At 35.9% G+C, this 15,306-nt stretch overlaps 1 protein-coding gene across 6 annotated transcripts in view; it reads left to right on the top strand.

The window, feature by feature from the left end:
• Nucleotides 1-15,306, top strand: part of LOC135224280 (sorting nexin-29-like) — a 62,533-nt gene that overhangs the window by 34,250 nt on the left and 12,977 nt on the right. For all 6 annotated transcript variants that reach the window (XM_064263145.1, XM_064263135.1, XM_064263131.1 and 3 more), the window contains 3 exons: nt 2,266-2,365; nt 3,769-3,927; nt 10,471-12,032. In XM_064263145.1, coding sequence (XP_064119215.1) covers nt 2,266-2,365; nt 3,769-3,927; nt 10,471-12,032 — 1,821 coding nt within the window. The remainder of the gene's footprint in view (nt 1-2,265; nt 2,366-3,768; nt 3,928-10,470; nt 12,033-15,306) is intronic.

The raw sequence follows: 15,306 nt of genomic DNA, 5'->3' as shown, positions 1-15,306 counted from the left end.
CTTTAGGGGGTCGGTAGAAAATTACGTTAAGAAAGCAATTCACAAAGCAAACGTAATTTTCTACCGACCCGCTAAAGAGGAGACCAGAGATATACCCAACAATAAAATAAAAATTCCACACCTGGACACGAATAAGAAGGTGACTCAGACCCTCGGAAAATCTAACCCTTTTGCATTTACTGATTAACGTCCAACAAATGACATCTCCCAAGGACAGTGGGGTTTACCAAATCCCATGCCAGGACTGTGACCAATCTTACATCGGATTTACAGGTAAATCATTTCCCCAGAGATTAATACAACACAAACGGTCAGTTAGGTATGGACAACAGAACTCAGCTACTTTCAACCATATAAATGAACATAACCATAGAATAAACTGGAATTTGTCACATGTAATTTATAGCAGCAACTGCCGGTACAAGAGTCAAATGATGGAATCTGCCTTAATAAAAGAGAGGCAGGTAATGAACATCTCAAAAGGAGCATGGATTTCAGGTGCGATCGACAAGGTTTTCATTCAACCAACGCTTGAGAAGATTAAAGGAAGATTATCAGCGGGGATGACCTAAATTGGCTTGCCTGTGGATGGATCTCTTGGTATAAATACCACCTTTTCTGTAAACTTTTCTCATTCATCTACCTGAGGAGGGAGACAGCAGTCTCTGAAATATAGTACTTTTCTCTCTATATTTTGGTGTTTTTATGGGCTCCTTTTATTAGAATATATATATAATATAGGATATATATATATATATATATATATATATATATATATATATATACATATATCTATATATATATATATATATATATATATATATATATATATATATATATATATCATTATATATATATATATATATATATATATATATGATATATATATATATATATATATATATATATATATATATGTGCATTAATATTAATGTAAACACAACAAAATACCAGTAAAAAATAGTTTTTCAATGCATATGTAAATGTTTAATAATTTTAAGTAGATTCCTTCAATTCACAAAACAGCTGTTTCATGATTTGTGTATATTAATGGAATTATTTTGAATTTTGTACATAGATGTAAAATGGGCATACAAAGGTAAAGTAACATAGTACTTTATGTTAGAGTAAAATCCCCCAAAAATATAATTGCAAATCTCTCTCTCTCTCTCTCTCTCTCTCTCTCTCTCTCTCTCTCTCTCTCTCTCTCTCTCTCTCTCTCTCTCTCTCTCTCTCTCTCTCGCAGTACTGTACATATTCTTTAATGAAACATGAATTAGTACTGTATCATAAATATAAAAATGCAATATTAAAACTTTAAAACTCCAAGAAGTTCACGTCACCTTGGGCCAAGTGTGCGCATACGTATGTACGTGTTACAAATTCTTTTTTTTTTTTTTTGCCTTGCTTGATTCATTGTACTGTTTTTATAACAAGTTTAGTTGATTGTAAGTATGATTAACACACACACACACAGCAGTACATATAAGAGAATATTTGATCACTGTTGATTGCATTTATAATTTGGTATTTTTTTATGCTTATTTCAATAGTTAGGTACAGTACTTAACACTATTTTTGAATTCTGAATGTTTCCCCTATCTAATAAAAAGAAAATGGGACAACTTGAATACTGTATGAGAGAAAATGGTTGTGCTTGAGTAAAGGGGAAACTTGATTAGTTTTCACATGTAGTTGTAAGCCATATTTTTAATGTAATGTAAGATGACTTTGAAGTGATAGTAAAGTGTTTTGGGTGGTAGTATAAGGTATATTTGGTGTGAACCATAAATATGTATATATATATATATATATATATATATATATATATATATATATATATATATATATAAAATGTACACACCTGTTTTACTTTGATGTGTTTGTGTATGCATTCATTTAATTTGAATTTGTATGTATTTTTTCAAGTGAACTTGTTTATCCTAATAATGTTTGCTCAGTCTCTATTGGGATTAAATAATATTTTTCCTGTCTGCTTTATATCAAAGAAGGAATTTAACAAAGTGTAGTGCAAGGCTAAGTTAATTGTTGATTATTGATTTCTTTTTTTTTTCTTTATAAATTTAAAGTCTTCCAGTTTAAAGTTTGTATTTCTGATATATTAGTAATATGGAAGAACAATGTATATGTATCTTGTCATGATGTGTTAATCTTATTTATTTGTATCTGTATGTTCATACCTTCAATACACAAACAGACCAAATACAACAATTTCCCATAACTTATGTTTTCTTTAATGACAAGATTCTGGCTGGTGATGATCATCTTCTGCAGCAGTGGTATGAATCTTGGGCACTTCTCAGAGACTTTGAAAGGGCAGCTATGCTTCCAAATTTAGCAGCAGGTTAGATTCAGTTGTTTTTCATAGTTGTAAGTTTTTACTTAGACTGCTAAATTTCAACTTACTGGTATGTATTACACATGATTCTTAGACAGCATTTTTTATAATTTATATCTTTATGTATTTACTTTTTCCAAGAAGGAAAACAGAAATGAAGTTACTATATAAAAGGTCTTGGAAAAATTTTTTATGGCTCTCCAGCATTTTAAAATGGTTTGCCTTAATTTTCCTTTTATTTTTGTTAGGAACAGAAATATATTGCATTACTATTTTTCACCCAATAATTTTTGCTACCATAAAGTTTAAAGTTTATAAGTAATTATTTCCTTTTCTTGTCATGACAAGCCAAAAACAAGATTTTAGTCTAATATGTGGAATTTGAATGAATTTATAAGCCAGAAACCAGTTAAATAATGAAAATTCAATGTGATCCTACAGTAGATGCAAAATTTTCTTAGCCTTACACTTCCTAACTGTTTATTTCAAAACTGGAGATCATTGCTTTTGCCTCTTTTTTACAATATTAAGATTTTCATAGGTCTACCATTTCCTGCGGCCTACTTCCATTTTCCCTTTCTCTTAATCCTGCTTATGATCCTTAACAGTAGAAAGTAAAGTATTTGTAATTTTATATCCTCCAAAATCTATGAATTTTTGCATTTATGATCACGAAGTTGCATCAATCTAGAAAAATAGCTCTTAAAATTGGTTTTCACTATCCAAGGTCTGTCAATTGTATCATCTTTAAATCTTTTTCATAAATAGAAACAGTCTCCTCAGTCCACAAAAATGAGGCTTAATCTGTTTTTTACCAAATTTCCTCAGCATAGTGTTGACTGGAAGTACACCAACATGAGAATGGGAGGATATCACTATCTGTTTTGGAGGTGCATATGTTGCTAATATTTATCGTGGTACTTTAGAAGGCAACATGTAAACTTAAGTTTCGTAGATTTCTTTATTGGAAGGAGCATGGAGATTAGATCAGGTTTCCCTTTAGGGACACAGCAGTACAGTAGAGACAGATTTTTCCATATGTATATGTACACTATTATGTGAACAAAAGTGCAGTTCAAAGACTAGAGTGACTGTAGTGTTATATTAATTTTGTGTAAAGTTTTAACAGATGTTATGTAGAATACTGTCAGTACATTATGATTGATGCCCATTTTTTATGATGCATGAATTGATTATGTATTTCACAAGAAGCTCCTTTATCTCTTAGTTGAGAAGCTGATGTTTTACGTTAAAATTATATTTAAAATTGTTTTTAAGATAGCTTAAAAATAACTCCATTTTATCATTCTCAAATTATAATAATTTTTATTGTTAAACGCTGATTATCATGTTACCCTTATCAGATGATTACAAGATCATGGTTCCCTTTATCTCATTTTAACCAACAGGTTTGGACTCCATTCTATTTGCTATTAACATTGATAATAGTGATTTGAATGGGATCACCTCCAGTGAAGTGAAACAGAAAACTGAACCAGCACCTGCTGTTAAGCCTGAACCTGAAGCTCAGATTGCTGCATCAGCATCCGCTACAACGGAAGAACCAGGTATGTAAAATTGATTTTTATATTTCTTACAAGTTGTTTAAATGTGAGAAGTCCTATGTTATAGGATTTTTTTAATTTTATAACCTAGCCTATGAATATCATGAGCATCATCTCTTAGACCAGTTGTAGAGTTTTGAGCTTTTATGTAATTTCTATGGCATTCTAAAGTGTGCTATAGTTCTTATTGGCAATTATATCATTTCCCAATATGGTAAGATGAAATTATCATTCCCTTTTGTGCTACAAAAGAGGAAGAGGTGATGGGAATTAGTTGCTGGAAAATAGGTTGTTGAAAAGCACTGAAGGTGGTCACTGCATAGCACTGTCACAGAAGTAAAACAGTCAAGCAGAATTTCCAAGTGATCAAAGCCAGGCTTTTGGTCAGATTGGAAGTAAAGGTTTTGATAATGTCGTATGAAATTGAAGTATCATCTAATAGTAATCTATGTAGCTAGTGTTGTACAGTGGACCCCCCCATATTTGCAGGGGATGTGTTCCAGACCCCACCGCGAACAGCTAGAATCTGCGAAGACTTAGAACCCCTATAAAAACAGTTAAAACTGCCTATTTTGTTAGTTCAAACTTAAAAAAACCCAATAATAATTCTTATACATGGATTTTTTTTATAGCTTTATCACAAAAAATTTCATTTAATCACAGTACTGATATGAAAGTACAGAACACTAATATGTGGGGTCCACTGTATCACTTTTATCTTTGTGTATTATGTAGTTAATTAGATCTCACTTCTAAATGGCCAGTTAAATAATTGCAATTTTAACGTTAGCCAAAACGGTTGGCTTCACATATACCAAGTCCCTCATGAGAGATTGCTTCACAATAGAATATTTATATGATGAGCCTGTACTATTTTACTCCATCTCATTATTGCTTCAACCTCTTCCATATATTATCAACTTTCTAATCCTACTGTCCAGTCTCCCAAACTACTTTTTTATAGTGCAATAAAGGGATTTTCCTTCATTTAATGTCAGTTCATCCTCTTTCCCATGCTGTCTTAACATCTGCAGCTCCCTCGTTTCACTGCCTCGATCATTTAGAAGGGATATCATTGCAAGTGCTGAAATTCATTTTTAAAGCCAATAGTTGGAGCTTTGGTGGGCTGGTCAACCACCAGATAATGTTTGGACCAGAGATATATGAATATAATAGTCATTGATATCTTAGGGCCAGCATTATCTCCTGTAACTCACCCATGGAGCCTACTGGTGGTCTGGTTTTAGGAATAGGACTCTTGGCATTCTGTCCAGCTTGCCTGCCAAGATGATGAATTCATGGATGTACTGTTTTCATGTAATGCACTTAATCTCATCAAGTAGTTTTGGTGTACACTTCAGAAACCGTAATTATATTTTGCAATCCTTTTGGGGTAGCTTGGGCAGTGGACATTTGGGAACCAGATCTTACTGGTGTTGTGCAAGGAGGAAAGGACTTCATGAAAGTCAGATGGTGTCTTTAAGTTTTCCAGTTTTTTAAAATAATTTTCATGATTGAAAGTCGTGATATTTGCACCTCAGAACCATTGACAAAGTTGATAACCTCTGTATCACTAGCTTAGGAACATTTGGGATAGTAAAGGATATCAGGATGGATATCCAAGAAGAAAACAGAAAAAGTAAAGAATGGATATCCATCTTTGCACCAGAAGAAACACTTGAAGTAGGTACAGTAGTCATATAGATAATGTAAAGAGTATATAATGGAAAAGCTGAAGAATTTCCTTGCAACAGAACATCTAAAGGACTTGACACCTAACATCTGATGGCTAAAGTACAGATGATGACAAATGAAGCCTCCCTTCACAAAGACCACCAAAGTCCCCAGTGGCTGATTGCTAGAGAAAAAGAATAATAAAATTGTTTCAAGTTTTGTGAAATGCCTGTAAATGAAGGCAGATGTTGTCTAGAGATCTTACTTGCCGAGCAAGCTGTTTTGATTCTTGCAAAATCTTAGACTCATGCATGTTAGCACTTACAGGAAGAGTAAAATATTTATTAAGCACACCCCTATGCCGAGCAAAATTTGAGGTTTGCCAATTAAAAGAAAACATCACTGATAAGAAGAAGATATGTACTACATATATGCACCAGGCATAAGAATAAGGAAAAAAAATAAAATTTTTTTCGTATGCCTTCCACAAGAAGACGAAAGTTAATATTTCCAACCCTGTGGGGGGCCTCTGAGACAGTCATAAAAAAAATGCTAGTTTCACCAAGTTATAAATGTTTTCTTAATTTTTTTATATTTTATTTAGTAAAAAAATTATAATTATAGCTCACACAATACACATATCATAACAGATAAGAACTAAAAACAATAACAGATTGTAAGTATATTTATTGTAAAATAGTTACAAAATGTCTTTGGATGGGAATGGTGGACAACATTCCCCTATGACATCTCAAGGCAAACTGATCTCTCTCTCCTTTATTGACTGGCTATTAGGGTTGACGTAATAGTTGCCATGAGTCGTTTATGGCCCATGGAAATGATCTGAACACTTTTCCTGCAAAATTAATTCATACTGTGTCATGAAATGTTGATCATCAGGGGACTATAATCCCAAAGCTATAAATAGTCGTCAATTGACGATGCCACTCACATTGGGTTAAATTGTATAAAATTAAATGAACAGATGAAGTAAGCAATAAAATCCCCATTGACTTTTAGTTATGGCAGAGGAGTCATATTCAATAAAGATCTTAACTTCACAAAAAATAGTTGACATGTCCTGGAACACTTATAGAGAATGAGAAAATACCAATAGTGAAATTCAAACCAAAGCCATTGCAGTGCTATAATTGTTACAGATTCAGCTATCCATCTCATGCTTGCAAAAAAGATGAATTATGTGACATAACCATTTCAAGGATGTGCTGCCTGTAATTCAGCTGCATATTGTATTCGGTGTAAGGTGCATTATAATCCACCTTACAGACGAGTTACCAGATGCATGAAACTGAGAAAGTTGCATTCTGTAAAGACAAAACATTAACATCACAACTGATCAGTGACAGTTTGACCTGCCCAGACTTTGGCTAACCTTAAATCAGCTCTCCTGCCATGTAGTACGTATATACGTTTACACCCTTGCTTTCTATTCATTCTCTTGGTTGATAACTGCTTGTGCATGCCAAAATGTTAGAGTTGATAAGTGAATATGATAAAGAGCAAAAGATCTTTCTATTTCCTTTGTAAATTTGTTATATCATTTACCTGCCAATGAGAATGTAATAAGATAAATAGAAATAACAATGTAAGTTGAATGCATTAATTAACATCTTTTTTAAATGAAAAAAATGTTAATTCCAGAATGAGGAGGACTTCAGGGTATCTGAACAGTCACAGAACCGTGAAGAATTAAATATTTTCTGTGCTCGCAGAAGTGTTTGCAGCAAAGCTTTGACCAGAAATTAGGCTAAATTATAAGTACATAATGGGTTTGTTGTGGAACTCATGTTTGAAAGGAATCTTACTTTTCTATTATTATAGCTGTATTTACCATGTCAGGTGGGAAGATGATAGAGTGGGAAAACTAGAAAATTAATACATAGGATCGGTTAATTTGAACCGACTGTTTGAGCATCTGTTGGTTACCATTCAGTTTTTCCTCTTTGGCCTACAAGGGCCCATTTGTTTCGTTGATGATTAGATTATTTTGTGGATTTTGGATTTGGCTCTTCTTGGCCTTTGTCATTATATAGTACTAGTATGTCATTCGGAGAGGATAGACATTTTCTCTGTAAGGTAAAAAGGTATGATGGCCAGCTTTACTCTTCAGTATACAGTGGTCATGACATATGTTAAATGTTGGAAGAAGGATTGTTCTTTCAAAAATTACAATGACCAGTGTATTGTTTGGTCAGATGGTGTATGTTTATTGAAAGGAAAAGCAGATTAGAGAAGCAGATAACAATAGCATTCTCCACGGACACAGTGGGATCCTTCTTGGTCTCCTCAGGTATATGCTAGTTCTTTACAAGCATACTAGGTCTCCTCTACAGTGGCAGCACACTTTCTTCCCAGAACAGACTTTGAACCTACATCTTTTGACTGCCATTTTATTCCAGTAGCACAAAGGTTTGGCTTCTTTTCCTTCAAGGTTTTTTGTCACCGGCACGTCGAGTGATTTCAGCATTGTCACCAGGTGCCACATCAGGTGCCAACTATCTCATTAGGTGTTAACTGCCACATTGCTGCCACTTCAGACAATTTTACTGTTAATCCCAAGTGCCACTCAGGTGCCACTACCTCCTTTTGCATTACCCACCATATCATTGGCTCTTCAGACGTTGTTAGCGTTAGTGCCAGCTAGCACTCAGGCTCCAATCTCTTCAGGTGTTAACCGCCACGTCGTCGGCACTTCAGCTGCTTTCAGCATTAGCGCCAGCTGCCACTTAGGTGCTAGTGTTTCCTCGGGCATTGCCGATGGATGCGTCGTTGGGTACTAGCCACCATTTTGTCTGCTCTTTAGACTCCCTTAGTGTTGAAGCAAGCATCCACTTTGCCGACATGGGAGAGTGCTAACTCTGAGTTCCCTGTTTGAATAGAATGTTTTCTGACTCCTTAGGGGAGTTTTTACACTTTTTTACATTGCTAAGGTTGAGCACCAAGAACACTTACAGTATATTCTTTTCTCACTTCTTCAGTTACATGGCTCAGAAAATATGTAATTTTGTGGCACCCTTTCATCCTTTGCTGAAGGATTTTCTTCCGGGCACTACAGTGCAGGAAGTGGAGATGTAGAGCCCAGGGAGTTGTTTTGTCACTCACAGGTGTTTAAGTGCCCTTAACCACAGCAACAGCCTGTGTTTCATGTTGGTGCAAAGTAACAATAGTGTTACAGCAATCCCTTAATTTTCCAGGCTTCCATAGTGAGTTCACTGTTAGTTTTCCCTTCCTACCTAGTACACTACAAGAAGGAGCTCCAGTTCCTGCAGTGAGATGTAGATTTTCTTTTGCAAGGGACTGGAATTTGTTACAAAGTTGTTTCATGGCTTGTACAATTACGTGCTTCTAGTATCGAAGCTTCAGGGGTTAAGCCTGGTAGAGTCAAAATTAACCTTTTATTTTGTAGTTTTAGAAAACCTAGAGTTTTTGCCAAAGGTTAAGCCTGGAAGAGTCAGAGTTAACCTTTTGTTTTGTGGTTTTAGAAACTTAGAACATCTTTAAAGGTTAACCCTGGAGGAGACAAAGTTAACTGTTTGCTTTGTTGTTTTAGAATTCTAGACCATCTTTGTCAAAGAACATGACGTTCTCTGTGGCTTATTCTATTAGAGTAAGTGCACGAGAACTAGCTCCATACCTTTTACCTTTATTGAAAGTAAACATTCATAATGTAGTAGCTGTTGCAATTTCATATAGTTTTATGACACTGTTGCTTTAGGTTTTGATTAATGTGGTGCAGTAGAAGTACAGTTTGGCTTTTGCCACTTACTACCTTAAATAGTATGCAAAATTGCTTCTGAAATTAGCGGGTAAGGTCATTTCCTGAACTGGAGGAAGAGTAATCTTTTACAAACTTTATTTAAAATCCTGAGTTTTGATATTTTGGGAGCATGAAAGTACATATATTGAAAGTATTTATTTTAAGTTAACTGTTGTTTTATGGGGTTTTGGACCCAGGTACCGTCGTCCCTTCACATCACTTCTGTTTCATTCTGGCTGAATTTAAGTGGTTTTCACTGCATGATAGCTCTTCACTGTGCACATATGAGAGTCTTGCTCTCTTAATTGAATCCAACTTCCGACCAGTAAGATCCAAAAAGGATTCCAGGGCAGGTAAGAAGGTTTGGGTTTCATGCAAGAAGCCTTTAGTGCAGTGGCTGAGCAGAGTTTGTCTAGCTGCAATACCCTTCGTCCTCTTCTCAATGCAGGAATTGGCTGTCTTCAACATTTGTTAAGATTCATGCCAAATAATATGAATTTTAAAATAATATTTATCATTTGGAAACTTACCTACAGTTCAAGTAGACCCCACCCAGCCTCCCCACAACTTAGTGGGCTGTCAAGGAGAATTCTGACAACAAGAGCTAAAACATTTGAAACACCTCGTACTAGATACTAGTCATCCAGGCAGCCATTCAAACTTTTTTTTTCTTATTATTTTTTTAAAATTCCAACTTGCCTATTGGTGCAAGATATAAGCTATCTTTAACAATAGGTAGGTATCCAAGTAATAAATTTTATTTTTAAAATTATTTTTTATTTAACAATGTACATTTTTAGAATTTTAATTTTGTAATTTGTTTCATCAAAGACATGTTGTCCATATGCAGCCTAGTGAACATCACATACATTAGTAGAGTATAATACTGTATACATATACACTTTTCCATAGGTAACCTATATGGACAGTTTTTCCTTTTGTATGACTTTAAGTGTAGAATTCACAGTATTTTATTACCCATAATTTTGGCTAATGACAGTTAAATAATAATTGTAATAACAATAGTAATTGAAAATTGTTTAAATGATTCCTGTGAGTTATCATAGCATTTTATGGTCTTCAAATTTCCCCAGGTAATTCAGCACATTTAAGAAAAAGGGAGTTGAAAAGGAGAAAAAAGAAAATTCCTTCCCAGCTGATTTCCTTTGATGATGACTTATCAAGACCAGATCTCCCTGATGTAAATTCTCCTTTATATCATAGTGCACCTACTACATGCCTTAGCTCACCAGCTCCTACTACAGGGGGAACAACTCCTTACGCTGATCGATTGGAGAAACTTGTACATTTGCAAGGATTACAACAGGCCAAAGAAGTTTTGAAATTAAGTGATGAAAATTCAAGTACAGTGGAAAATTCTGCTCTACCTGATGAAAAAATGGGTAACAGTAATACAAAATTAAAATCTCCAGCTTTGGAAGATAATTCTACCTCAGGACTTACTGACTTAGAAGGTGCTGTTAGTATTGAAAGTAAATCAGTTAAATGCAATGATGAGACTGTCAATGAGACTAATCTTAAACATATTTATGAGCAGCTCCTTCCAGGACATTCCAGTCTTTCTCCAGAAAGTGATACCAATAATACTCATGATAATAATGTTCTTAGTAGTGTACCTGTGCCAAAATCTCGTCGTCCCAGCAACTTATATGATCAAGAATCTGGATCATATAGATCTAGTCAGTCAAATATTTCTGCTGATAGCTACCCTTCAAGTGAAGGAGATACTGGAGCAAATGTTTTTACACCAATTGGAAGTGAAAGAATCAGAGGTTTGATACCTGTTAGCCCAAGAAGTTTAGCAAATTTTGAAGGTGTTCCATCGGATGATAATAATTCACTAAATAGTTACTTGCAGGAAGGAGATGAAAATACTGTAGCTATATCTCAGGTATGTGGAACTCAGGGAAGAAACAGAGGAACATGTACCAGTCCTATTTCAGTCACCTCAACATTACCGAGTCCATCCAGTGGAGATACTACTTTAACCCTGGATGAACTCAAATCTGCTGTACTGGAGATAAGTAGAGCTCGTGATGCTGCTGAATGTCGCCGAACAGAAATATCAAATGCACTCGCTCAAGAAATGGAAACAACTTCCATGTTAAGAGCAGAAATAGCACATCAGCAGGGGTTACATCAGGAGACAGTTGAGAGATTAAATGGAAAAATTAATGTACTTCATAGAGAAAATGAGCTTCTAAAGCATCAGTTAAAGAAATATGTAGGAGCTGTTCAACTTCTTCGAAGAGAGGGAAGCATTGAAAATGTAGCATTGCAACCATCACGAAATACTCCTGATTATCGGGATTATCATGATGAAGCCGCTGCTTATGAGAGGAAATTGATTCAGGTGGCTGAAATGCATGGTGAATTGATGGAATTTAATGAGAGGCTTCATAAACTCTTAAGGATGAGAGAAGCACAGGTTCGTAGACTGCGAGAAGAGTTGATTGATCTTCGGGGACCCTTACCGGATGAACATGATGATGAAGATGAAATGGATGACACTGCAAGTGTAACTAGTGATTTAGATACCCTTTCTGTATCTACAACACCTAGAACGTTAATCAATATTTGGATCCCTACTGCCTTTTTAACAGGCTCATCGTCAGACACCCACCATGTATATCAGGTACTGTAGATATTTAACTGTGAGGTACATTTGTTGTCTGAATGTTTGAGAATTTTAAAATATTGACACTATATGGAATGTTTAACTATAAGGGGCTTACAGATTTCAGACTATTTTTATTGTAGCTTGTAGACGTTGTACAGAATCATAAGTTATATCTGATGTAGGTAATGGAAATAAGGTTTTGTTCATATATATATATATATATATATATATATATATATATATATATATATATATATATATATATATATATATATATATATATATATATATATAGAAGTATATAAACGTGATGCTATATATAAATAAAGGTTTTTTTGCCACGAAGGAAAAAATGAAAAACGAGTTGGCTGAGTACTTTCGGTCCTATTCGGACCCTTTACTGAGGCATACTGATTTTACAAAGAACACAATAGTCAAAAGACTATGCTCCCGTGTTGTTTTCAAAATGTACTGTTTCTCTGGAAGAATCACTTGTTTACCGCGGGTATCCTTCAAGGTGTGGCTACCCTATGACTCCTCCTCCTCTCTGTAGAGTGAAAATCGCCCTTATGGCTAATATGGTAGTGTCAGTTTGTATATTAAGCCTTCTTTTGACTATGGTGTTCTTTGTAAAATCAGTATGCCTCAGTAAAGGGTCCGAATAGGACCGAAGTTCTCGGCCAAACTCGTTTTTTCATTTTTTCCTTCGTGGCAAAAAACCTTTATTTATATATATATATATATATATATATATATATATATATATATATATATATATATATATATATATATATATATATATATATATATAATATATATATATATATATATATTATATATATATACAGTAGACCCTTGACTCACGAACGCATTGACCCACGTACAACTCGATCCCCGACCAAAATTATAGGTAAAATTTCACCCTTGACCTACGAACTAACTTTGAGATACGAACCAAATAAAAAAAAATGCGGAAAATAAAAAATTCTGTTTGGGGTCATGAACTAATTTTGAGACATGAACATTTGAAAAATGCTGGAAATTTCTGGAAAATAACAATTCACTTTGTTTCACAAACTAATTTTTAGACACAAACATTTGAAAAATGCGCGAAATCGCCCAGCACACGTGAGAGCGTTTTGAGTTGCCATGGGAACAGCCATCCTCCAGCCGCCCACAGCACGCGTCACCCACGCATCGCTCTTTGTCTCATCTCATTGTGTACAAGACGTTCGTCAATTCGCTTAGCATTTTTTGCGCTAAAACTTGTGATTTTCTTCATAATGGGCCCTAAGAAAGTGAAGAGTGGTGGTGAAAGTAAGAAAGGAAGAGTGATGGTGAGAAGAGGGTGCAGAGGAAGATAACCATTGAAATAAAGAAAGAAATTATAGAAAAGTTTGAACGTGGTGTTCGCTTTGTGACCGATATCGCAAGTGAGTACAAGATGGCCAAGTCGACAATTTCGACAATTTTGAAAAACAAGGATGCCATTAAAGAAGCAAATGTTGCGAAGGGAGTGGACAAGTACTAACCAAGATGAGATCGCAAACCTCGAAGAGGCAGAAAAAATAATTTTGAAGTGGGTACATGAGAAACAGATGGCAGGTGATAGTGTAAACGAGCCGATCATCTGCGAGAAAGCTCGGCAAGTGTATCAGAGTTTGCTGAAGGAAACTCCTTCTACTAGTGCCACGCCAGATGATTTTAAGTGCTAGTAAAGGGTGGTTTGATAACTTCAAGAAAAGAACTGGAATTCACTCTGTAATTAGGCATGGTGAGGCTGCTAGCGCAGACAAGGCTGCTGCTGAGGCGATCGTGGACCTGAGTTTTGCCGAGTGTGGGAGGCCGAAGGATACGTCGCTCAACAGATTTTCAATTGTGATGAAACGGGCCTCTTCTGGAAGAAGATGCCCAACAGGACATTTATCACCCAAGCCCCAAAAGAGAAGGCGCTCCCAGGCCACAAGCCAATGAAGGATAGGCTTACGCTTTTGTTATGCTCAACGCAAGTGGCGACTTGAAACTAAAGCCGCTACTTTGTCTACCAATTCAAAAACCCGCGTGCCTTTAAGCAGCACAACGTAAATAAGGCCAGACTGCCTGTAATGTGGAGGCCACCAATACAAAAGCATGGGTGACACGGAACTTGTTTATGGAGTGGATTGATGAAGTGTTTGCGCCGACCGTGAGTCAGTACCTAACAGAGAACAGCTACCCCTGCGGTCCTTCTGATCATGGATAATGCCCCGGCACACCCTTCGTACTTGGCTGACTGCAGTGAACATGACTTCATTCAGTTCAAGTTCCTTCCACCCAACACGACCTCTGTTCTCCAGCCCATGGACACAAGTCATTAGCAATTTTTAAGAAATTATATACGAAGGCGCTCTTCTCCAGATGCTTTCCGTGTAACTGAAGAGACAAAATTACCTTAAAAGAATTTTGGAAGAAGCACTTTAATGTTTTTCACTGCATAACCCTCATTGATAACGCATGGACTGAAGTTACGTACCGCACATTAAATTCTGCGTGGCGGAAACTTTGGCCCCAGTGCGTAACTGTCCGTGACTTTGAGGGCTTCGATGCAGAGATTGTGCAAGAAATTGTGTCATGGGCAACAGTATGGGTCTACAAGTCAACGACGAAGATGTTGAAGAATTGGTCGCTGAACATTCAGAAGATTTGACTGCGGACGAACTTGTTCAACTCCACAAAGAGCAGCAGGAGCAACTTGCTCGGAGCAATCAACTGACAAGAGGAGGCTGGGGAGGAAGTTACAGATGTCAGCAGTGATGTGATAAAAGCCGCATTGGAAAAGTGGAATGATGTTCCAGTGCTTCCTTGAATTGTATCATCCGGACAAAAGTGTTTATGCAACGGAAGGAAAAAGGCAACAGACATTGGATAAGTTTGTGATAAACGTTCACCAAAAAAACCTAGAAGAGTTTGAATCTCCGGAACGAGATCTCCCCGACCTGGATGGGGGAGGGTCTCCTTCCGCACAATAACCTCCTCCCCACCCACCACCCTCCTCTTCTCTTGTCTCTCTCTCTCTCTCTCCTCTCCTCTGGAATCAAATTTACTTGATATGAATGATTCCTCTCTTTGGATACTTGGAATTGTTTGCGTTTGTTAATCTAACCAAAACTTCGTTTTTGTTATTATTACCTGTGGAAACAAGGCATGATTTTTTTTCATTATTTGCCTTCTTTTGGACTGTTTTACAATTGTTAACTATTATGTATTTCATTCCCATTCGCATCGGAAAACTAGGTTTCCGCCATATGAG

Source organism: Macrobrachium nipponense, chromosome 20 (genome assembly GCF_015104395.2).
Source record: "Macrobrachium nipponense isolate FS-2020 chromosome 20, ASM1510439v2, whole genome shotgun sequence".
NCBI classification, from domain to species: domain Eukaryota; kingdom Metazoa; phylum Arthropoda; class Malacostraca; order Decapoda; family Palaemonidae; genus Macrobrachium; species Macrobrachium nipponense.
Note: the sequence above shows the minus strand (reverse complement) of the source record. Positions and strands in the feature narration are given on the sequence as shown.